Below are 21,452 nucleotides of genomic sequence, written 5' to 3'. Positions count from 1 at the left end.
TCACAAGGCCCCAACTGGGGACCCGGCCCACAACCCAGGCATGTGCCCCGACTGGGAATTGAACTGCCAACCCTTCAGATTTCAGGCCGGCACTCAATCCACTGATTCACACCAGCCAGGGCCCAATTCTTTTTAAGAATGTACTTTTTACTATGAGAACCCTCAGCTTTTTTTTCTGTTACCAACGAGTTTGGGTTCTTGTCTCCTGATATAAAAGAATTTAGAAAAGGGACACTGATAAAAGCAATGGCAGATTTACTGAGGCTCTGCAGAAGCAAGGACACTGAGACAGGGCTCAGGTTCTGTGCACTAACTGTGGGGATTAGGGGTTTTAATGACTTGGGAACATGGAGGTTGCTGGGTTAACCCATCAGGGAGTAGGTTAGCAGGGGTTTCCTTTTTTTGGAACACTGATGTCAGGTATATGAACACTGATGTCCAGGTATACATCAGCAAAGCAAAGTGTTCTGGGATTGTGCAGCACTTATTATGGGATGTGGGAAGGGACTTTCCCAACCAGGTATTGTTTGTGTGGCTTGGCTTTAGATCTTAAAGGAAACGTAGAAGAAGTCAGGGCAGGTCCTGATCCATTATTTCATAGCTACCTGTTGATAAAGGTCATAGTCTGGCAGGGCTTAACTCAGTGGAAATTTGCTCTGGGAGGGCTTGACTCGGAGCGATTTTGGGGAATGTTTTATTCTACCCGTTTCCTGTCTTCTTCAGAACACTCTGGGTATTGCCTCATTGTGTTTTTGGTTTGCAAACTCTGAGACCCTTGAATAAATCTTTATCATTTACTTCTAGCCGAGGCCTCCAGATTCAATTTTTGAGTTTTATGGACAATGTGTAGGCTAGGATTTCAATTTAGATGTGTTTGGCTAGGATGGACTGCAAACTGATGTTTTAACATCCTAATTTTATATCTAATTCTTATTTTGTCACCCTTCCTAAAAACCTCTGTTTATGTAGATTCCTTCCCCCCACACCCTATCCCATCCGTTAAATCCTGCAGTTTTCTTGTGTTCCAAATCTTTCTTTACTCCTTTGCTGCCATGGCCCTTACACCGATTTCCTGCGCTCTCCTCATGTCCTTGACTCCATTCTCTTAAAAGTTCAGAAATAGCCAAAGCAACACCAATGTGTCGCCGAAGTAGTAATTAGTCAAAGTTCACTGTGCAACCCAGGAGCACTCAAACCAAAATGTGAAGTGGGGCTCAGGTGTACTTGCATAATGTTATAAAGCAGCTTATATAGTGAGAAAATACTACTGAACCAAACCAAGCAAGGGCCTGCCTGCCTGATGCGCAGCTAAGCCAAACACTGAACACCAAGATCTGCAGCAGAGAAGTTAAAGCCGTTTTACTTGCAGCAAGTCAAGCAAGGAGAACAGAAAGCTATCCCTTAAAACCCAAACTCCCCAATGGCTTTTAATCAAGGGTTTTTAACGGCAAAGATTGAGGCTTAGAGGCTGGGCGGAACAGCCCGGTGTGCAGAAGAACTGGTGGTTCAGGTGTTGATTGGAGAGCTGTGGAACTTGCCGCTTATGGTAAAATATGCTAAGCATCGATCTTCCTGTACAACTGACCCTTTGCTTCTGAAGGGTTTTGGTGTTCACATTCCGGTCACGTTCTGGCCCTTTGGTCCTCTCCTCTGCACATGCTTTGGATTCATGACTTGCAGTTTTGGTCTGTTGACTATGAAAGTCAACTCAGTAATCATTTTGAGCTGGTTCTGTGGTTACAAATGCAGTGACTGTTTATTCTTCAAAGCAACTGGATATATTAGAACTTTCAGTGGTTACCTTATGTCAACTTTGTGAAAAGGGTCAAGTTTTGCTTATGATTTCCTGAAGCATAAGCAAGAAATGACCTCGGGTGAGTTAGTGTTCTAAAATAACCTAAATTAAGGTCTGTTTGTATGACTAAACTGGTTTTGTCTACTTGGAATTGTCAAGGCTAGTCTCCATTGTTTTCATATTATTTTATTTTTTAAAATATTTTATTCATTCATTTTTAGAGAGGGGGAAGAGGAGGAAAAAGAGAGGGAGAGAAATATTATGTGTGGTTGCCTCTCGCGCCCCATACTGGGGACCTGGCCCGAAACCCACGCATGTGTCTTGACTGGGAATCGAACCAGCGACCCTTTGGTTTGCAGTCCACGCTCAGCCCACTGAGCTACACAAGTCAGAGCCATTTTTTAAAAAAGTTTTAACAGTGCCATCCATCTTTAACACCAATGCCAGACTCATTTTCCTAAAACATTCGTTACGATGATTGCCCGCTCAAAATGTTTGTGATGCCTTATTGCCTAGATTTGTGGTTTCCAGACTGTGAGCTAAGGCACCGTTGGGCAGCAAACTCATAGGGATGCCATAGGACATTTAAAATTTTGTGGGGAATCACAGTGATGCTTGGTATGTTAGACATGTGAACTACTGTTACCAACAAGTTTGGGTTCTTTCTCCTTATATAAAAGAATTTAGACCAGAGACACTGATAAAAGCAAAGGCAGATTTATTGAGGCTCTGCAGAAGCAAGGACACTGAGCCAGGGTTTTAGGTTCTGAGCGCCATTTGTGGAGCTCAGGGGTTTTTATGACTTGAGGACATGGAATTTGCTGGGGTTAACCAATCAGAGAGCAGATTATTAGGCTTCTCCTTTTTTGGACCACCGATGTCCAGGTATACAAACACGGATGTCCGGGTATATATCAGCAAGGCGAAGCATTCTGGTAGCATAGTAAGTGCAGCACTTACTATGGAATTCAGGAAGGGACTTTCTCAACCAGATACTGAGTTTGTCTCTGGTTAGTAGGTTGGCTTTGGATCTGAAAAACAAACTTACAAGAAGCAAAGGTAGTTCCTGGGCCACAGATCCATAACCATGGTTCTGGCAGGGACTGACTTGATGGAGCAATTTTTGGGAACATTTTATTATATATTTCACTGCTAGCTTGAACTAGGTCGGTTTCAACATTAGATCAGGCTACATTCCTTGCAGGGTCAGACAGGGAATGAAGGCAGTAGTGTCCAGTTTTATTCCAAGGCTTGAGAAATTAGGCAGTGCCCAAAGTCCCATTAGTGGATACTTGTAGTTATTGAACAATGAAATTTTTTTTAGATTTGTGTACTATTTTTTCAAATAGCTATTATAAGTTGTTAGGACATAAGTACTTACCTGGATCTAACTACTTAAAGTAGAATCGTTAGGTACTTATTTTAGTGTCAAAAAATATTACTGAGACAATAGGGCCCACACTTCTTGCCTTTTCCCTAATTCCCGAGGTGGTGGCGCAGCAGCCACTGAGCTGGGGTCATTGGCTGTGGTCTCTCCTCACTCCCCTGCTGGTAGCTGGCGGGAGTGGCGAACAAGGATCTGCAGGGCCAGGAGGCGGAGTTTTCTGAACTTTGCCTCTGGCAGCAACCTGCTGACTTAGCGGATCCCGCTCTGAAACCCCTCAGCCTGCTGCGTGGCCCCCTCTGCACGGTTCTTAGTTGCAAGCAACAGGAAGTGCTGATTTAAGCAGAAAGAATGTGTTGAAGGCTGCCGGAGAGTTTACGTTTACAGAATGACCGGGAAGTAAGGACCACAAAGCTGATGTTATAGGCAGGCAAAAAGGGAGGCGCGGCAATCCTAACACAGCCAGTGTCACAGGCAGAAACAGCCCAGGCGGCCCCTGCTGCGCCCCTGCCGAACTGGTAAATGCGGACACTGCCTCACGCTTCACCGGCACTGCCTGCCCCGGGCCCTGTCTACCACTGTCACGGTGGACTTTCTACTGCCGTGGGCACCATTCAAAGCCCCAGAGGTTGTCCAGATTGGCTAAGTTTTGGCCACGTGCCCTTGCCCTGACTGCAAGCACAGTTGGGAGAACCACCTTCTGGGGTTCAAACGTTCTAAGCTGGGAGTCTGGCTCTGGCAGTCTCTGCCCTCCAGACCATGAGGCAGGAAATTCCTCAAATGTGGGAAAGAGGTTCAGATGCTTATATTAATAGCTGAGGCAAGGGGAAAGAGTTATCAAGCAAATGATTATTCCGTTACAGGATTTTAAGGTTGACTTCAGCAATTCCCAAGGTAAAATAAGTGAAACTTAGCACGGAGGTATAGCCCCCATTTTTCAAAGTCCTGGCTGTGAAGGATTGGGAGTAGCATGGAAAATGAACAAAAGCAACTTAAATTCTCTGGATAAGCGAGAAGAGTTAATAGGAACATATGCCCCAATAGAAAGTATTGTTTACACCCAGGAAGGAAAGGAAATAACCCTAGTATAAAAAGGTCCTTTACGTGGGTGTGAAAGAGAATAGTTTGCCACTGGAGTATCAAAGGAAGTGCAGCAGAACCAAATGAATACAAAGAGGGGTCTCAGGAGAAACTGAAGACATTACCAAAGAGGGGGAAACAAAAACTCACTGGACCATAATAGACCATACTTATGGATACTTTTATGTGCTCATTTAATGTATTTTTAACATTTAGAACAGGGACCTGGGATAGATCTATGTTTAATATATTTTCAACAATGCTCTCAAGGGATATCTCACTTGATTGTTTTCGGGCCCTAAAAAGAAACTGGGTTAGGAGTTAGGCGATTGCAAAGGGGACCGTAAGGCATTGGAATGCATGACAAATGGACGTGGGTGCTTCTGTGACCACTTTTCCATGAAAGTATTTCCTCCAGTTGATCTGAAGTATATATAGTCTTGCTCTGTGACAAAGGATAGATGTGTAACTTAATGATGGTGCTCGTGAATCGCTCTGCTCTGGAATTTTGTTTTTGAGCTTAGAGAGAGCAAGCAAACTGCAGACAGTGGATGATAAAACCCACACTTCTTAGCCTGGCATTGAAGGTTCTTCAAACCTTCTGGTAACACCGTTATCTTCCACCCCCATTACTTCCTGGCTCAAATTTTTCTCCAATACTTGTTTGCTGTTTGACCTTGGGCAACTCAACTTCTCTGAGCCTATTTCCCCACCTGTAAACAGGAGTAATAGTGCTTATGTGGTATGACTGTAATGAGGATTACATGGGAATGTAATACATGAGGAGGAACACAAACATCGCATTTGGATTACATTACAAATGTTCAATCAAGTGTCAGGCATAATCCCTTCTCATTTTGAACCCTCTGAACAAGCCCAGTGTTCTTACTCAGTGTCCCAAAGACTCAGGTGGGTATCTCCCCGCCCCAATTTTTTCCATCTTCCATGATTTTTTCTTCTCCCAGAGGTTCCAATGATCCCTTCCTTGGGTTTGATTAATTTGCTAGAGTGGCTCAAGGACTCAGCAAAACACTTTATTTACTAGATTACTGGTTTATTGTAAACGCACATAACTCAGGAACAGTCAGATGGAAGAGATGTGTAGGGAAAAGGGAGGGGTCAAGGACATGGAGCTTCCATGCCCTCTGGAGTACACCGCTTTCCTGAAATCTCCGTGTTCACCGACTTCGAAGGACCTCGGCTTTCTAGCTAGCCTCTTCAAATGTTACTTTTCCTTCCATTTCCGGTCCACCTCCTCCGTAAGTCTAGCTCACAGTGAACTACTCTCGTATACAACTGTACCACACAACCCACTGTTAGTAGAGTAGCACCTTTTGTTATTTACCTTGTATATGACCTGCGCATTTTTTGTTTCACCTAATAGACTGAACACGTCTTTGAGATTAAAGACATCATGCTACACTGAAGTTTCCTACAGCATCTAGCAAAGTGGAAGGTGCCGATCACTGTTTGCTAAGTGTATGTATGAATTTCTCAGGCTCCGGATCAGATTAAGCACCCAGAATGTTACCTGGTGTGCAGAAGGCAAGAGCAGCACTGGGCAGAGGGGATGAGAGCGCACAATGCTGGCTGGTGGCGCAAAGCGGAACCGTGAAGGGAGAGTCCCTGGGTGTGACCAGGCCATGAGGGAGCAGGGTCTCTACATGGAGAAGATGAGCAACCACAGACACTGAGATCATGACATTCTCCGGAGTTTCCTAGGGAGGCATGACAAGGAGGTGAGGATCCTACAAATGAGTTTCCCACCTTCTCCTTCCAAGAAGGAAGTAAAACTTTATTTTGGCCTGAAATAGCAATTACAAATTCGTTTGGATAAACAATCTTTTTAACTATAAACATCCTAAAAATGGGTAGAAGAAAATGTTGAGCCCTTCTCACTTGTGGGATTTAACTGGATTTCCCCTCCAAAATATTTGGGACATAACCAACTGCATGAATGCTTGTGTGTGAAGGCAAAGAGCTTTAGCCCTATGGATCAGGATGGGGGCATTACCTGGCATGAATGGGTGGCTCTGGGCAGCCTCAGTAATGCTGAATGGTAGGTGGGTTTGGTGAAAAAATTAGTAGGTGCAGAAAAAAGGGGAGCTGGCCAAAGACTGCCTAGTTTGACTAAGAAATACAATTCGGCTGTACCTTTGGTAAACCAAGTTGGAGCAGACTGCCATGGACTTCAGCTGATTAAGGATCCACGGAGCCACGTCAGGATTGGCTGTGCAAAGCAAACAGTAGGTACATAACCATGCTCAGGAACACAGGGAGAACACGGGCAGCCAGGGACACAGACCTGGTGGACGGAGTCTGGGACCCGCTGCCACAAATAGGAAACGCCCTCAGAAAACCAGCTCGCGTTCCTGCGAGATGGGGGGGGAGGCATGGAGCAATGAACGCGTGGAAGAGAAGTATTCCGGGTTGAACTGAAGTGGAGCTGCGAACTCCCACATTAGCTCAGTAGTAGTCAGAGAACACATTTAGGTTAAAAGGCTATTTTCCCTTCTCAATATTGCAATCTGAATACAGAAATATCTACATACAAAAAGAAATATCTCTTTTAAAATAGATATTTTTCGTATATATATAAAAAAACCAGAAATAATTTAGATTAAAAGCTCTAACGTGTATTGTTGCAGGTAGGTGTTTTTGCTATCTATACCTTCACCCCATTTACTAACAAGCCTTTTCAAGTAACTTTAAGTTTGTAACTTTACAATGAGGTACAGAGCCCAACCAGGATGGGGCAGAGTATGTTCCAAATCGGAAGGGGAACGCAAGGCTCATCGGCGATATTTCCTGTGGAGCACCTGTGTTCCAGTGCACAATTAAGGGTGTCTTCCTTTACATCTGAATGGGACCTTTGGATTCTCTGGCTGTGGCTGGTTTAGTCTCCTGATTCTAACAGTGTGTCTGTTGCCTTGTTGCCTAGGAGTTGATCCAAGCATCCAGGCTGCCCTCTTGTAGACCTTAATTGTGTACATGATAGCTTCAGGGAGCTGACCAATCTGAGGTTAGAACACTTGCTTGAAGGGGAAACTGCCATACCAGCATAAACTATCCTTAATCCTACTGCAGAAACTGTTTCCATTCTGGGGATGGTGAGTCCTAGAAGATCACGGCCAAGAAGCGGATGTCCTCAGTGGCTTCTTCGTATAGTCCCCAATAGAGAGCCATCCGGCCACTTGCTTTTTATCACATTTCTAATAGCTGCTCCACTTCCTCAAGGGCTGTTGTAAAATCATTTACTTGACTGTTACATAAGGTCTGCTGTTCCAGGAACTGGGCCCTCTCTTCTTCCTTCATCTTCAACTTTACTTTTAAGGCCTGCTTGGAAAGACATTCAAAAAGAAAAAACAGAAAACAAAACTTTGGAACATTATGCTTCTATCCCACTGAAGACCACAGGTATACGGACATTAGGGTTATCTGTGCTGGTTTTAGGGACTGCCCCCTTCTGCTAGAGACTCCTTTCTCTACACTGGAGCAATAAACCCTCTGGGGGTCAGTGTCATATCCCATGATCCAGCCCAGCAACCCAGAGCAGTCCCAAGAACTGGGTCTCCTATGCCTGGGTTCCTTGAGGTGTCGAGTTCTGCGGCACGGTGAGCGACCTAGCGTGTTGCACATCGTCTTGTGCCCTGCAGATATGAACAATTCTAAAGAGGCCTCAGAACAGAGAAAGAAAATTAGTTGAAAAAAAATGGTGAAATCAAATGAAGTGTTGGAATTTAGTTAACAGTAATACATCAATGTTGGAGTGCCCTAGTTTTGACAAATGTGCCGTGATAATGTAAGATGTTAAACTACAGGAATTGAATTCTCTGTGTTTTCTTTGCAACTATTCTGTAAATCCAGATTACAAGATAGTTTATTAAAAATAAAGAAATAGCCCTGGCTGGTGTGGCTCAGTGGATTAAGTGTCAGCCAGGGAACCAAAGGGTTGCTGGTTCAATTCCCTGTCAGGGCACATGCCTGGGTTGCAGGCCAGGTGCCCAGTTGGGGGCATGCGAGAGGCAACCACATATTGATGTTTCTCTCCCTCGCTTACTCCCTTCCTTTCTCTGAAATTAAATAAATAAAATCTTAAAAAAAAAAAAAAAGAAATAGATAAATAAGAAAGAGTCTTCCGAAGAGCTTCCCATGGTGGTAGACAATGGTAATTCTGCCTCCGGGTGACGTCGGCCTCTTACCTGTAAGTCCTCCATCTGCTTTTTGGCTGTTTCATTAAAAAGCTTCAGTTCACCTTGCAAAGTTTCTAACAGCAACTAAGAGGAAATACAATGTAGTAATAAATCTTCACTGAAATGTGAACATTTTCTTCATATAAATTAATCTCTGTATGGAAGGAGAGTTGAATTAGACGGCTGCTAACACCACTGAATCATCTGCTGAGCATCCACACGCTCACCGGGTACACTCCTGAGTGCCCCGGAGGAGCTCTGTCCTGCGGAGGGATAGCACATCGCCCCACATCCATGAGCCCGCTACACAAGCAATACGAACAAAACACAGTAGCCACTGAAGGGGAGACTAAGAGCTTGGGAGAGCGGAGAACGGTTTCCATATCTAGCATTCTATGATTCTAAGAGGACAACCGATCTTCTTGGGAAAGAGATTATAGAAGCTCAGAAGACTTTAATTCCAAACAATGACCTTCCTACTTCAGGGAAGAAACCAAAGAGAAGCCAAATTTAATTCAGGCCGAACCTTTGCATTATACAGTTCTCAGCAAAGGAGTATGGAGAGAAAGTTGGTATAGTGTAGAACAGAGAAACCAGAAAGCTCTCTGTACAGGTCTATCCTATTATGTTTTAAAGTGGTACACTTTCAACCCAGACTCACATTTGTAAGTACAGAGTCCCATGTCAGGTAAATATGCTACTTTAAGTACACATCCACCACTCTCTTCTTCCACGATCCTGAGTAACCCAAGGCTGCTTCTTAGGGTTCACTGACCATATGGCAGAGATTGTCTTAGAGCTGCAGAGCCCCACGGCCACTCGGCCCCCGCCCACTCACACCAGTGCCCTCACCATAGAGTCCGCGTGGTCTGTGTTGGATTCTTCCTGTGATGCCGGAGTTTCACCGTCTAAAAGTAATGGAGTCGACAAAGTCAGCCTTGCTTAGGAACTGTACCTTAGACAAAATAAAATAAAATAAAATCCCTCCTGGACAAGCACAAGAGTTTCCAGAGGGACACTTGTCTAGGCAGCTGCTCCCTGACCTGCACCCCCCCACCCCGAGTTTTCACCTGGGCAGTGCCTCCCACACCTGCCTCCGGAGATATATTTACCTCCTTCCTTTCTGGGTTTGGATATGGCCCAAAATTCATTCTGCTTTCTCCTCAGCAAAAAATTTGTCAAAAGGAAATGCATAAAACACAAAACTATTTTTAAAAGCTTTTCAGGCCTTAAATATTATTATTATTTTTGGCAAAAGTAGTGCATACGCATAGTAAATTAAAATCATGTAAAACCATATATGGTGACTATAAGGAATATATCCTAAAAAAGCACAGGTCAACCAGTAGCAAAGTCAGCATTCCTTAATTCAAAGAAGGCCAGGCTTGCCCTGGCTGGCGTGGCTCAGTGGATTGAGTGTCAACCTGGGAACCAAGGGGTTGCTGGTTCGATTCCCGGTCAGGGCACATGGCTGGGTTGCGGGCCAGGTCCCCTGTGGGGGCATGTAAGAGGTAACCACACACTGATGTTTCTCTCCCTCTCTCTCCCTTACTTCCCCTCTGTCTAAAGATATATAAAATCTTAAAAACAAACAAACAAACAAAGAAGGCCAGGTCCTTCCCCCAGTGTTCTCAGGCTCTGCAACTCAGCCTGAGGCCCTCTTACAGTCCTGGGGCAATTCCTTCTGTGCTCTCCCCCTTACCAGACTGTTCTCTAGTGACAAGGTCAGAGCAGGAATCCCAGCAGGAATCCCATCTTAACCACTGTGATTCTGCTGATTAGCCAGATATTACAGTGTCATCTCTCTCTCTCTTCCCACCTGGGAGAGTTACCCATATGCTACCACTCTTGAAAGAAATGGTCTAATTTGCAAGGTCATATCTTTGAGTGCTGAATGAATTACAAAAAGTGTTCAGATAAGAAAGCGGTAATAATCCTCTCTCCACAACCATCTGAGATTGTTGGTCAGGCACAGTCAACATCACAAGGGACAAAGATGAGCTCCAAACCCCTGCGCTGATGAGGTCAGCTGCGGCCATGCTGGGCCCTTCACCCACAGGCCAGCATCATTCTGGGAGAGGGCACGTGCACTGATTCCTTTGAAGGCCACTGGGTGCTGTGTCTTACCTGGATTGAGGCCCTTGCTCTCCAAAATTGCCAAACAGTTGTCCTGAAACTTCTCCAGCAGCTCCACCTTCTGGGTCAGGTCCTTCAGTTCTCCCTAGCGGGGCACCAGGCAGAGAGATCAGGCCTGTCCCACTCTATCCCGCAGGGGCGGCCTTTACTGCCCCTGCTCTTAGACAGCCAAAGCACAAGCCTGGTGCCTTAATGTTCTGCCCTTGGGTGCCTAAGCGTTGCAAGCCTGCTCCCACCAGAGGGGCTGTCCCTCAGGATTCCACATGCATCACCCAATGCAGCTGATGGCAGAGGTCTGGTGGTCTCTTACCTGAGTTTCAGTCAACTTCTGGTGCAACTGCTTGTTGACGGCCTCTAAGAGCTGGTTCTTATCCTTGAGTTCTTCCTCTGATTTCTGCTTACTCAATGGTTTGTAGCTGTAATGATAATTCTACTTAATGAATACATGAAGTGGTGGAGGGATTAAGAGTATGTGTGGACTATGTAGTCTCACAAACAAAGGTCTGAATTCTGGCTTCATTACACAGTGCTGTACGACCTTCAGTGAGCTGCATAACCTCTGCTATGCAGAGCCTCTGTTGAGGCTCTCTTTCCTCATTTCTAGAATTAGGATAATAGCTGCATCTCATGTTATTACTATTGTGAAGAATAAGAGAGAGAATGTAAGTACCATTCTCGGCACAGCTACTGACACATAGTAAACAATAAACAATAGCCATTATCACCATTAAATGTTCTTTTCAAATTTCTAAGAGTTCTTTTTTAAAAAAAGATTTTATTTATTTATTTTTAGACAGAGGGGAAGGGAGAAAGAGAGGGACAGAAACATCAATATGTGGTTGCCTTTTACATGACCCCTACTGGGGACCTGGCCCACAACCCGGGCATGTGCCCTGGCTGGGAATCAAACCAGTAACCTTTTGGTTTGCAAGCTGCACTCAATCTACTGAGCCACACCAGTCATGGCTCAGAGTTCTCCTTAATAGTATTTTGTTTTCAGAACTATTAAAACATGCCCAGATTTGGAATTAGAACTTATTTCTACAGGCTTTTCAGCTTATATTATTTCTGTCTTCAAGACTGCAAAATGTACAATCTAGCCTCAAAGAGAGAAAGACGGCTCCTTCTCCTGGATTTAGCCTTCTCCAGCCCCAGCAGCACCACCCCCAGAAACATCATCTCAAAATCACTAACTACATGCAGCCCCTCCTATCTTGAAGGCTTCACATTCCTGTCTATAGGTCATAGCTGGGTTTGATTTCCAATCAGTAGTGGTCCTGGCATGGAGCCCCAAAAGCTCTTGATTGGCCCTGAAGATAGTAGCATCTTGCCCTGATACTGTTTCTCAAATCTGGTCGTGCCTCACCCTTGACAATTCTGTTCAGATTTCTGGGGTGGCAACCCAGACTGTAACACATTAAACAAGTCCCAACAACCTGTACAACCAGGATTGAGATCCACTAAAATGGACCCCAATCCAGCCTTCCCACACACTGATATTCATCTCTCTCTCTTTTTTAAAGTATTTATTTTTAGAGAGAGGGGAAGGGCGGGAGAAAGAGAGGAAGAGAAACATTATTGTGTGGTTGCCTCTCACATGCCTCCAACTGGGACCTGGAGTGCAACCCAGGCAATGTGCCCCAACTGGGAATTGAACCCGCAACCCTGCGACCCTTTGACCTTTTGGTTCGCAGGCCGGCACTCAATCCACTGAGCCACACCAGCCAGGGCTGATGTTTACCTCTTTTTGACGTTCCTCTTGATGGCAGTATCTGCAGCTTTCACCTGCCTAGAGAAGCAAAGAGAAAGGATTCACGACGTTGACTTACTGTGGTGAACATTTTGCAATATAGACACATATCAAATCATTATATTGTACACTTGAAACTATAATGCTGCAGTCAATTATACCTTAATTAAAAAAAAAAAAAGCAAAGGGAACAATCTTTCAAGACCAGGCTCTTCGTTCTGCTTTGTTCACAACACACAACATATTGTGATTCTCACCGCGCACATACAAGGCAACTAGCACAGGATGATAAACTCGGAGGGCCCACGCACTTTGCTTCAGCCCAGATTATTGCAAAAGGCTTATTAATAGAGAATGAACTCCCCTCCTGCTCAAAATGGACTGGCTACCTCATGTCGACCTCCCTTACACGGGGACTGAGCACGGGACGGAGGGACACACACTGGGCTGGACTGTGCTCAGACCAGCAACACAGGCTAACTACTAGCGCCCGCCCGCCATGACTGCTATTTAGGGCTGCTGTGCGGCCACAGGAACGCCATTCGTACACTCAGAGCAAGTGGTGAGAGAGGAAAAATACCTCTCGTCATAACCCTTGCTGTGTCTCTTCAGAACTGACCAACACAAAGGGCCCTGACAGACAGCTCCGCGACGCTGCCCTGCTCTGGGTCACTGACCGCAGGCCAATTGTTTAGGCGTCTTGTGCTCCTGAAAAGCCTGTTTTCTGATTCTTGGTACTGAGCAATTTCTAGCAAGATGTTCCAACTGGATACCAATGATTGACCCACCCATCTCGTCTCGGTTTGATGATTTTCATAATATCATTCTCTGAAACTCCTGGATGAAGAATTCTGGAAACATCGACTTCTTTAGACTTAACAGGCAATAAGCTCTTAGAGGTGGCTCGAATTTGTGTGTCTGCAAAGGAAAACAGGAAGGTGAAAGCTCAAGTATCAGGACCCAACAGCTGCCACTCTGCAACAAACAGAGCTCCCTAAGCTGTCAGAAACCTGTGTTTCCTTCTGGCCAACCCCAGTTTGTGAAGATTAATTCAGAAAAATGAGAATTCTAGACTAATTTGGGATAGAAACCAAAATTCTTTAAATGTGACAATGCAGTGTTTAAGGGGAGCCAAAAGCTTGATGACGTATCACACAGAGTGGCCACAGGGTATAAAGTGAAGTTTGACACAAGCGAAGAGCTAAATGAAAGGCGGCGTGGCCGTCAGCAGGGCAAAGCACAGCTGAATGCTTCCTGGAACACCAGAGGGATCGAAGCATCTTGTTAAACCTGTAGGCACTCCGAGTGCTCTCCCAAGGCTACACTCAAGCTGCTCCGAGTTCATCTTTCAACTACCGCTTTAATTGTTTGGACCAGACCGTCCCCCTAACTACTCTAAAATATGCCTTGGTGTCCCAGTGCTTAGGGGAGTGCCTGGCGGCATGCTAACAGAGGTTTCAGAGCCCACATCTAGATAATCTCTAGTCTTCCTTCCCTGTTCCATGCTGATACCTTTACTGCCAGCCCTTTTAATTTGTTTATACATCATTAAGTTTAGAGGTGCCCTATTTGCATTCTATTCTGATCTTCGTGCTGGGCAGTTGCCAGGGGGCCAGCGGAACGCCCTGCCTTGACACGCTTCTTACCCAGGAGAGGGTTCCCCCATCCCTTATGCAACCCTTCACCACACACTGACTTCCTACCATTTACATCGCATTACCCAATTCAAGCAGTAACTTGTTCTGGAGTTAAGCACACCCTCTCCTCTCCACAACACACACACACACACACACACACACACGGTTTTCCAGTTTACGCGAACTTACTTTGTTCATTGTAAAATGGCTCACGTCAGCTTACCCATAAGAATGAAGTCAAGTTGAAGAAATGAGGTACAAAGCGCTGGATCACAGGGATTAGGAAATTTTACATTTGTATTCGAGAAAGACTTTATTTTGATGAGTCTAACTGTACAACAGTTTGGAATAAATATCACTTTTCAGGTTAACACATTATTTCCTTTATGGGTATACTCACTGGGCACTTACTCTATTTTCCATACTCTTACCCACAGAACAAAGATTAAAAGGGTTCTTTCTGAGGTCTCTGTCTGAAGTAAAAGGTAACTTTGGGCAATGTATCTATCTTCTCTCTCTCAAGCATTTGTAAGTTATACATAATAACAAATCTACCCCATGTATAAAGGTGTTAATAGTAAACTGGTCAACATTAGCACTCTTCGCTGACTGTAATTAGTTCAAATAATCCACATTTGCTAGAACCTAAGGATGCGCTGTAGGAAAAACTTAGCAGGCCTTAACGAAGATTGTCTTCTTAAAATCAGAGATGTTAGGAGGGAAATTGGATGGCTGGTGTTCAAGTAAGGGAAGGGGACTTGTTTTCCACTGCATATCATTTCCTCACTTTGGGTTTCTTTTTACACATACATGTGTTACCTACTCAAAAAACTGAACCCTGGAGTTGGTAAAACTTGCAGTGACATAAAATCATGGCGGAGTTAAGAAGACTCCTTTGTTTCTCCCCCTAAATGTACAGGTGGGACAACTGTAACTCAACAAAGGACCCTCTGCTCAACACACAAGCGCGCCTCAGACGCCCACACGCTGGGACACCCGAGGGTGGGTGTAGGAGCGCGCAGGGAAGGCGGGGTGGGGGAACTGCACGTGGCGGCCCACCGGGGCTCCAGTGCCCACGGCGGCAGTGCAGAAAGCAGGCTGTGGCCCTCACACCCCGGCTGTAAGAGGGGCAGAGGTAGTGTTTCCCGGAGAAAAGCCGTCCCCTGCCCCCTTGCCCATTGTGGTGGACCCTGGCAGAGGTGGCTGGGGGACCTTGAACAGTACAGCGGTGACGACAGGGAGGGGCAGAGCCAGGAGATCCGGACTTGCCTCCCTTGCCCCATGCATCCAGACAGAGCCAGGAGGAACCAGGGGAGAGGCCTCCAAAAATGCAGTGGGGCCGCCACCATTAGAAAAAAGGAGGCCGCAGGCAAAACCAGTACTCCACCACCCACCACATTCCCCCGCCACAGGTGGTAGCGCCCTGTAAGGGAGGCCATCCAGTCCCAGAGGGACACCCACCATCCCGGGGTGTGTGCCATTTTCCTTACCTGAAGCGACACGGTTCCACCATGCTCCCAGAGGTGCACGTAGTGTAGTAAGAGAAAACAAAAACTTAAAACTATCACACCATCAAAATAAAGTACCTATCAAACTACTGAATTATTGACAGCAAAACAGAATATAAACAAGGAGTTCACCACCCTCAAACGTGCAGCGGAGGAACAATTCATTAAACACCGTGAACAACCCAGGTAACACAGGAACACAGAAAGAAAATGAAGAGTCTCCAGAAATCAAAGTCATGGAAGATCGTGACTTAAATGACAGAAAATTTAAGATTGCAGTTATGAAAAAGCTCAATAAGATACAAGAGAACTCAGAAAATTAGTACACTGAGTTCAAGAATAAAATTAATAATCAAAAGTAGTAGTTTACTAAAGAAATTTAAAGTAGTATAAAGAACCAAACAGAAATTCTGGAGCTAGAACCCAGTAAGTGAGATGAGGAGTGCTCCAGAGAGCACTGGAGACCGAGCAGCCGAGAGGGAAGAGAGAAGTAGCAAGCTCGGGATAGGAACCTAGAAATGGCCCAGGAGGAAGCACAGAAAGAACTAAGAGTTAAAAAAATAAAAAAGAAAGAAAGAACTATATAAAAACTACCTGTCTCCATTAGAAAGAGCAACATAGTCCTGGCTGCTGTGGCTCCATGGACTGAGCACCAGCCTGCGAACCGACAGGTCACCAGTCCGATCCCAGTCGGAGCACATGCTTGGCTTGCAGGCCAGGTCCCCAGTTGCGGGCGTGTGAGAGGCAACCAATCGATGCATCTCTCACACACTGATGTTTCTCTCCCTAACAAGTAAATAAATAAATAAAGAAAGAAAGAAAGAGCAATATAGGATAATGGGAATGCCAGAGAAGAAGAGAGAAGGAAACAGAGAGCCTACTGAGAGAAATAATTGAAGAGACCTTCCCCAACCTATGGGAAGAAGTGGACTTTAGCACAGAAGAAGCTAACAGAACAACTAATTATATCAATGCAAAGAGACCTTCTCCAAGACGCATTAAAAAATAACTATAACTATTGCAATTTGTTAACAAATGTACAACATAGAAAGAGACAATTTGTGACAGCAAAGTCATAAAAGGGGAGGAGAGAAAGGACTGAACATGTACAGGTGAATGAAGACGAGGCAATCAAAAGAAGGAGGACTATTGATTATATGTGACATTTTACACAAACCTAATGACACTCACAAAACAAAAATCCAGACCTGAGACACGAAATATAAAAAAAGAGGAAAGGAATGGAAAAAAAGAACAAGAAAACTACCATATTAAAATAGCAGACAGAATCACAAGGGAAAAGAAACAATGGAGACCTCGCTGGTGTGGCTCAGTGGATTGAGTGCTGCCCTGCGAACCAAAGGGTCGCTGGTTCAATTCCCAGTCAGGGCACATGCCTGGGTTGCACACTGGGTCCCCAGTAGGGGGGCATGCGAGGCAATCACACATTGATGTTTCTCTCCCTCTCCCCCTGCCTTCCCCTCTCTAAAAATAAATAAAATCTTTAAAAAAAGAGAAAGAAAGCCACAGTGGAGACACAAGTAACCAGAAAACCAAAGATAAAATGGCATAAGGCAGACCGTATGGCAAAAAACTAGTCTCAATAAATTTAAGACTGAAATCATACCAAGCTTATTTTCTGATCACAAGGATACTGAAAATTAACTACAGGAAGAAAGCTAGAAGAACCACAAACGCATGGAGATTAAACATGCCAATGAACCACCGCTGGGTCACAGAAGAAATAAAAGAGAACAAAAGATACATAGAGACAAATGAAAATCAAGATACGACATAACAAAATTTTAGGGGTACAGCAAAAGTGACCCTAAGAGGGGTGTTAGATCGTTACAGGCCTACTTCAAGAAACAAGAAAAATACCAAATAAACGATCTCATGTTACACCCTGAAGAACTAGAAAAAGAACAAAGCCCAAAGTCAGTAGAAGGAAGGAAATAATGAAAACCAGAGCAGCAGTAACTGAAATAGAGAAAAGACAACAGAAAAAAATTAATAAAACAAAGAGTTGGTTCTTTGAAAAGATAAACAAAATTGATAAACATCTTGGCTGGAGGAGAAAAGAAGACTTAAATAAATAAAATCAGAAATTAAAGAGGAAGTTACAACAGACACTACAGAAACACCTGCTGCATTCCTATATACTAACAGCAAAATACCAAAAAAAAAAGAAAAGAAAAAGAAAAATGAAGAAAACAGTGCCATTTACAATTGCAACAGAGAATAAAATACCTAGGAACAGAGTTAACGAGATAGCCAAAGGTCTGTACACTGCAAACTACAAGACACTGTTGAAAGACACTGAAGAAGACACAAAGAAATGGACGGATATTCCCCCCACGTTCGTGGGCTGGAACAATTAACATTGTTAAAATGACCGTATTACCTAAACTAATGTACAGATTTAATGCAACCCCATCAAAATCCTAATAGACTTTTTCACAGAAATGTAACAAAAAATCTCAAATCTGTATGGAATCACAAAAGATCCTGAATAGCCAAAGCACTCCTGAGAAAAAAGGACAAAGCTGGAGGTATCACACTTCCTGACTTCAAACTAAACTATAAAGCTACAATAATTAAATCATGGTATTGGCAGAAAAACAGACAGACTGACCAATGGAACAGAACTGAGAGCTCAGAAATAAACTCACATATATACGGGTAACCGATTTTCAACAAAGGAGCCAAAGACATACATCGAGAAAGGAAAGTCTCTTCAATAAACGGTGTTGGAAACTGGAAAGCCACACGCAAAGCAACTAAACTGCTACCTGACACCACACACAAAGACTAACTCAAAGTGGAGTAAAGACTTGACTATAAGACTTGACTATACAGAAAGAGACATAGTTACTAAACTTATGGATGTTGGTCTCAGAGGGGTTTTTGTGAACTTGACCCCAAAAGCAAGGGAAGTAAAAGCAAAAATAAATGAATGGGACTATATCAAACTAAAAAGCTCTGCATAGCAAAAGAAACCATTAACAAAACAAAAGGCAAGAAGATTATCTGCAAATGATGCTTCTGGTAAGGTGTTAATATATGAAATATATAAAGAACTCATACAACTCAACAAAAAATCGTATTAAAAACGAGCAGAAGACCTGAATAAACATTTTTACAAGGAACTTACATATGGCCAACAGATATATGAAAATATGCTCAACATCACTACTTATGAGGAAAACGAAAATCAAAACCACAATGAGATGCCACCTCGAACCCGTTAGAACGGATATAATCAAGACGACAAGAAGTAACAAGTGTTGGAGAGGATGTGGAGAATGGGGACGCTGCTGGTGGGGATGTAAATTGATGCAGCCATTGTGGAAAACAGTATGGAGCTCCTCAAAAAATTAACAGAGCTACCATATGACCCAGCAATCCCCCTTCTGGCTACACGCCTTAAAAATGTGAAAACACTTCCTTGCAAAGATTTATGAACCACCGTGTTCATTGCAGCATGATGGACAATAGTCAGGACATGGAAACAACCTGCGTGTCCTTCGACGGATGACTGGAAAAACACGACGTGGTACTCACACACGATTGAATACTATTCAACCGTTAAAAAAACAAAACGAACTACTACCATTTACGACAATATGGATGAATCTTGGGAGTATTATGCAATGAAATAAGTGAAACGGAAAAGGGCAACCGCACGATTTCACGCATATTTGGGATATAAAACAAAAAGCAACAAACACATAAACAAAACAAACAAAAAACAAATTCATCGATACAGACAACAGAATGGGGTTATCAGAGCGGAAGGGTGACAGAAGGAGACTAGACTTCGGGTGCTGAACACACAATAAAATATACAGATGTTATACAGGGTCCGGCACAAATAACACCCCCCCTTTTATTACAAAATCATAAGCATGATATTCTGTAACATAACAATATAACGCTCAAGCACACCATACAACATTTTAGGTGAAATGTTCAAATTAAAACTATAAATTATTACACTCATATTATTACCCTACCAACTAACCACCTCTGCCTCTGCCAGAGCCTGTATTTTCAAGTCCTACACCTTAAATTTGTATGTCGTTAACCAATGTTACCTCAATGATTGTAATAAAAACAATCAAAAAAGCTAAAACTTAAAACCAACCAACCCATTCCCCAAATCAAAATGAAAAACCTGGAAGACTGACTAAAAATGTTAAATTACTGAGGTTACATATAATCATAAAGCTAGGACAGGGACAGAAAGCAAAGAGATTGAAAATTTTCAACTTTGCTGGGGAGAGCCAGTCACTCCCCAGGGACTGCGGGGGTGGGAGGAGGCACTGCACTCTGGGGGACAAGCAGTGTAAACAGAGGTGGCTCTGGTTCCCCCAGCCACTCCTAGGCTCTGCTGATGCCAGGATTACCACTCAGGTGTTCCGAGGCAACATAAGACAAAGAGGGCAACCCTTTAAGCCTTTGGAGAAAAGCCTATTTTCTTCACAGATCAATCCTGCTGATGGTGTGACTGGGAAGGGATCTTAAAACAGCTGCTTCAAAATCTCCCACAACTGATTCCATGTTTGAAGCTTATTCTGTGCTACAATCTCTAGATTAGGCAGCTGGACACCTGCAGACCCTAAGCAATGACTTTAAACCACAAGATATGTAACATTAAGCAAGATGGCAAAACAATAAAAAATTTTAATCTTGTCTCTTCTCCCTGGTTTCTCAAACGCTCTAGCTGAGCTTGACCCCTCTCTCTCACTTCCCTGAACAAATGTTTACTGAGAATGTTAGATAAGAGACAAATGTGAACCAGACACGGTGGGGGATCCTAGTGCTCCCCCCTAAGTATCCAGCTTCTCAAAGGACTCTCCTCTCTCCCTCCCCATGACAACAGACCCAGTTCCTCCAGATAGCGCAGGTCTGGAAATAAAATCGGTCATTGTTTACAAAGGGATTCCTAAATTAATGGGAATAAGATTGTAGGGCCATCAGCAGCTTAAATCTAATTGGTAACGTAGCACGGGTAGGTTTGGGGAAGCACGGGTGCAGGGCAGGTCTAAAATCCTACAGCAAGGCTCTCTTCTCCTAACTCCCATCTTAAACCTGGACAGCCGGCGTCTAGGGGAGTCAGCAAGTAGTCAGCGTCGACGGAATGCCCTCTCCACCGCCCCCACCCCGCACCCGCTCGGAGCTCCCTACTCCCGGCCCCGAATTTGCTCTCCCGTACTCTCCGGGGGGCAGTGTACCCACCTGCGGGCGGGCCGCCGCTCAGCCCGGAGGGGGGTTGCAGTGTGTACGTCGTCTTAACCACGCTGGTCATCGTAAGGAGGTGGCAAGGCTGGGCCCTGGAAGGTGGAAAATGAATGAATGTTACCCAGTGGAGGGCTGGGGGGGCTCCCAAGCAGGTGGAGGGACCAGGGAGAGCGCGACCCAGCCAGTCCCGGCTCGCAACGCTCGTCGTTCTGATTCAACAGGAGTCGTAGGGGGAAACTCCATTCCCAGCCCAACCCTTCCAACCCCATCAGCCCAGCCCCGTGTCCCGGGAGAGCCGAACCCAGGTGCCTGCTGCTCCGGCTCGTAACTCTCGTCGTTAAGATTCAAAAGGCGCTCCGCGGCAACCGCTGCACCGCCAAGCTGATCTGCAGCCCGGGTTTCAAACGGAAACTTCCGGTGGCGGGGTGGGAGGGTCTGCGGCTCGCGCCCTGTAGGCGGCCTTATTGTACGGACCGCACTGTCGTGAGGGACGCCTTCGGGGGCTGCCATGCTGTACGGAAGGTCGGACGCCAAGCTGGAGCTGAACTTCCCTGCGGTGGGTGTTGGAGCCCGCGGGTCTTTGCTGGGGAGGGAAGTGGTGCAGGTTGCGGACCTGAATGGAGCTACGAGCCACCGACGGCACATACCAGCTTGGGGCGCAAAACGCAGCCACGTTTAGAGTCCATGTCACAATCCTTCTCTGTTTGGTATGTGATTGTCAGGGA

At 44.8% G+C, this 21,452-nt stretch overlaps 1 protein-coding gene across 1 annotated transcript; it reads right to left on the bottom strand.

Moving 5' to 3' along the window:
• Positions 1-5,292: 5,292 nt before the first annotated feature.
• Positions 5,293-21,237, bottom strand: KNSTRN (kinetochore localized astrin (SPAG5) binding protein). Its single transcript, XM_024567313.3, has 9 exons — positions 21,029-21,237; positions 20,725-20,819; positions 13,127-13,256; positions 12,330-12,377; positions 10,899-11,004; positions 10,580-10,673; positions 9,305-9,360; positions 8,462-8,536; positions 5,293-7,595 (listed from the first exon to the last, which is right to left on the bottom strand). Exons 1-9 carry the CDS (start codon positions 21,235-21,237, stop codon positions 7,464-7,466), a joined length of 945 nt encoding a protein of 314 aa, XP_024423081.1. The 3' UTR covers positions 5,293-7,463.
• Between the last annotated feature and the right edge of the window lie 215 nt (positions 21,238-21,452).

The sequence above is a fragment of the Desmodus rotundus genome, chromosome 7, assembly GCF_022682495.2.
Source record: "Desmodus rotundus isolate HL8 chromosome 7, HLdesRot8A.1, whole genome shotgun sequence".
Classification (NCBI taxonomy): domain Eukaryota; kingdom Metazoa; phylum Chordata; class Mammalia; order Chiroptera; family Phyllostomidae; genus Desmodus; species Desmodus rotundus.
The sequence above is the reverse complement of the archived record's forward strand: the minus strand, read 5'-3'. Positions and strand labels throughout refer to the sequence as shown.

What these genes read in the sequence shown, in the direction of transcription:
- KNSTRN (XM_024567313.3), bottom strand. Translation starts at nt 21,237, where the DNA reads ATGGCAGCCCCCGAAGGCGTCCCTCACGACAGTGCGGTCCGTACAATA. An exon ending in GAGCGGCGGCCCGCCCGCAG is followed by an intron (nt 13,257 to 20,724) that starts GTGGGTACACTG and finishes TTTCCTTTGCAG; the next exon opens with ACACACAAATTCGAGCCACC. An exon ending in AGCAGATGGAGGACTTACAG is followed by an intron (nt 7,596 to 8,461) that starts GTAAGAGGCCGA and finishes CTTTCCAAGCAG; the next exon opens with GCCTTAAAAGTAAAGTTGAA.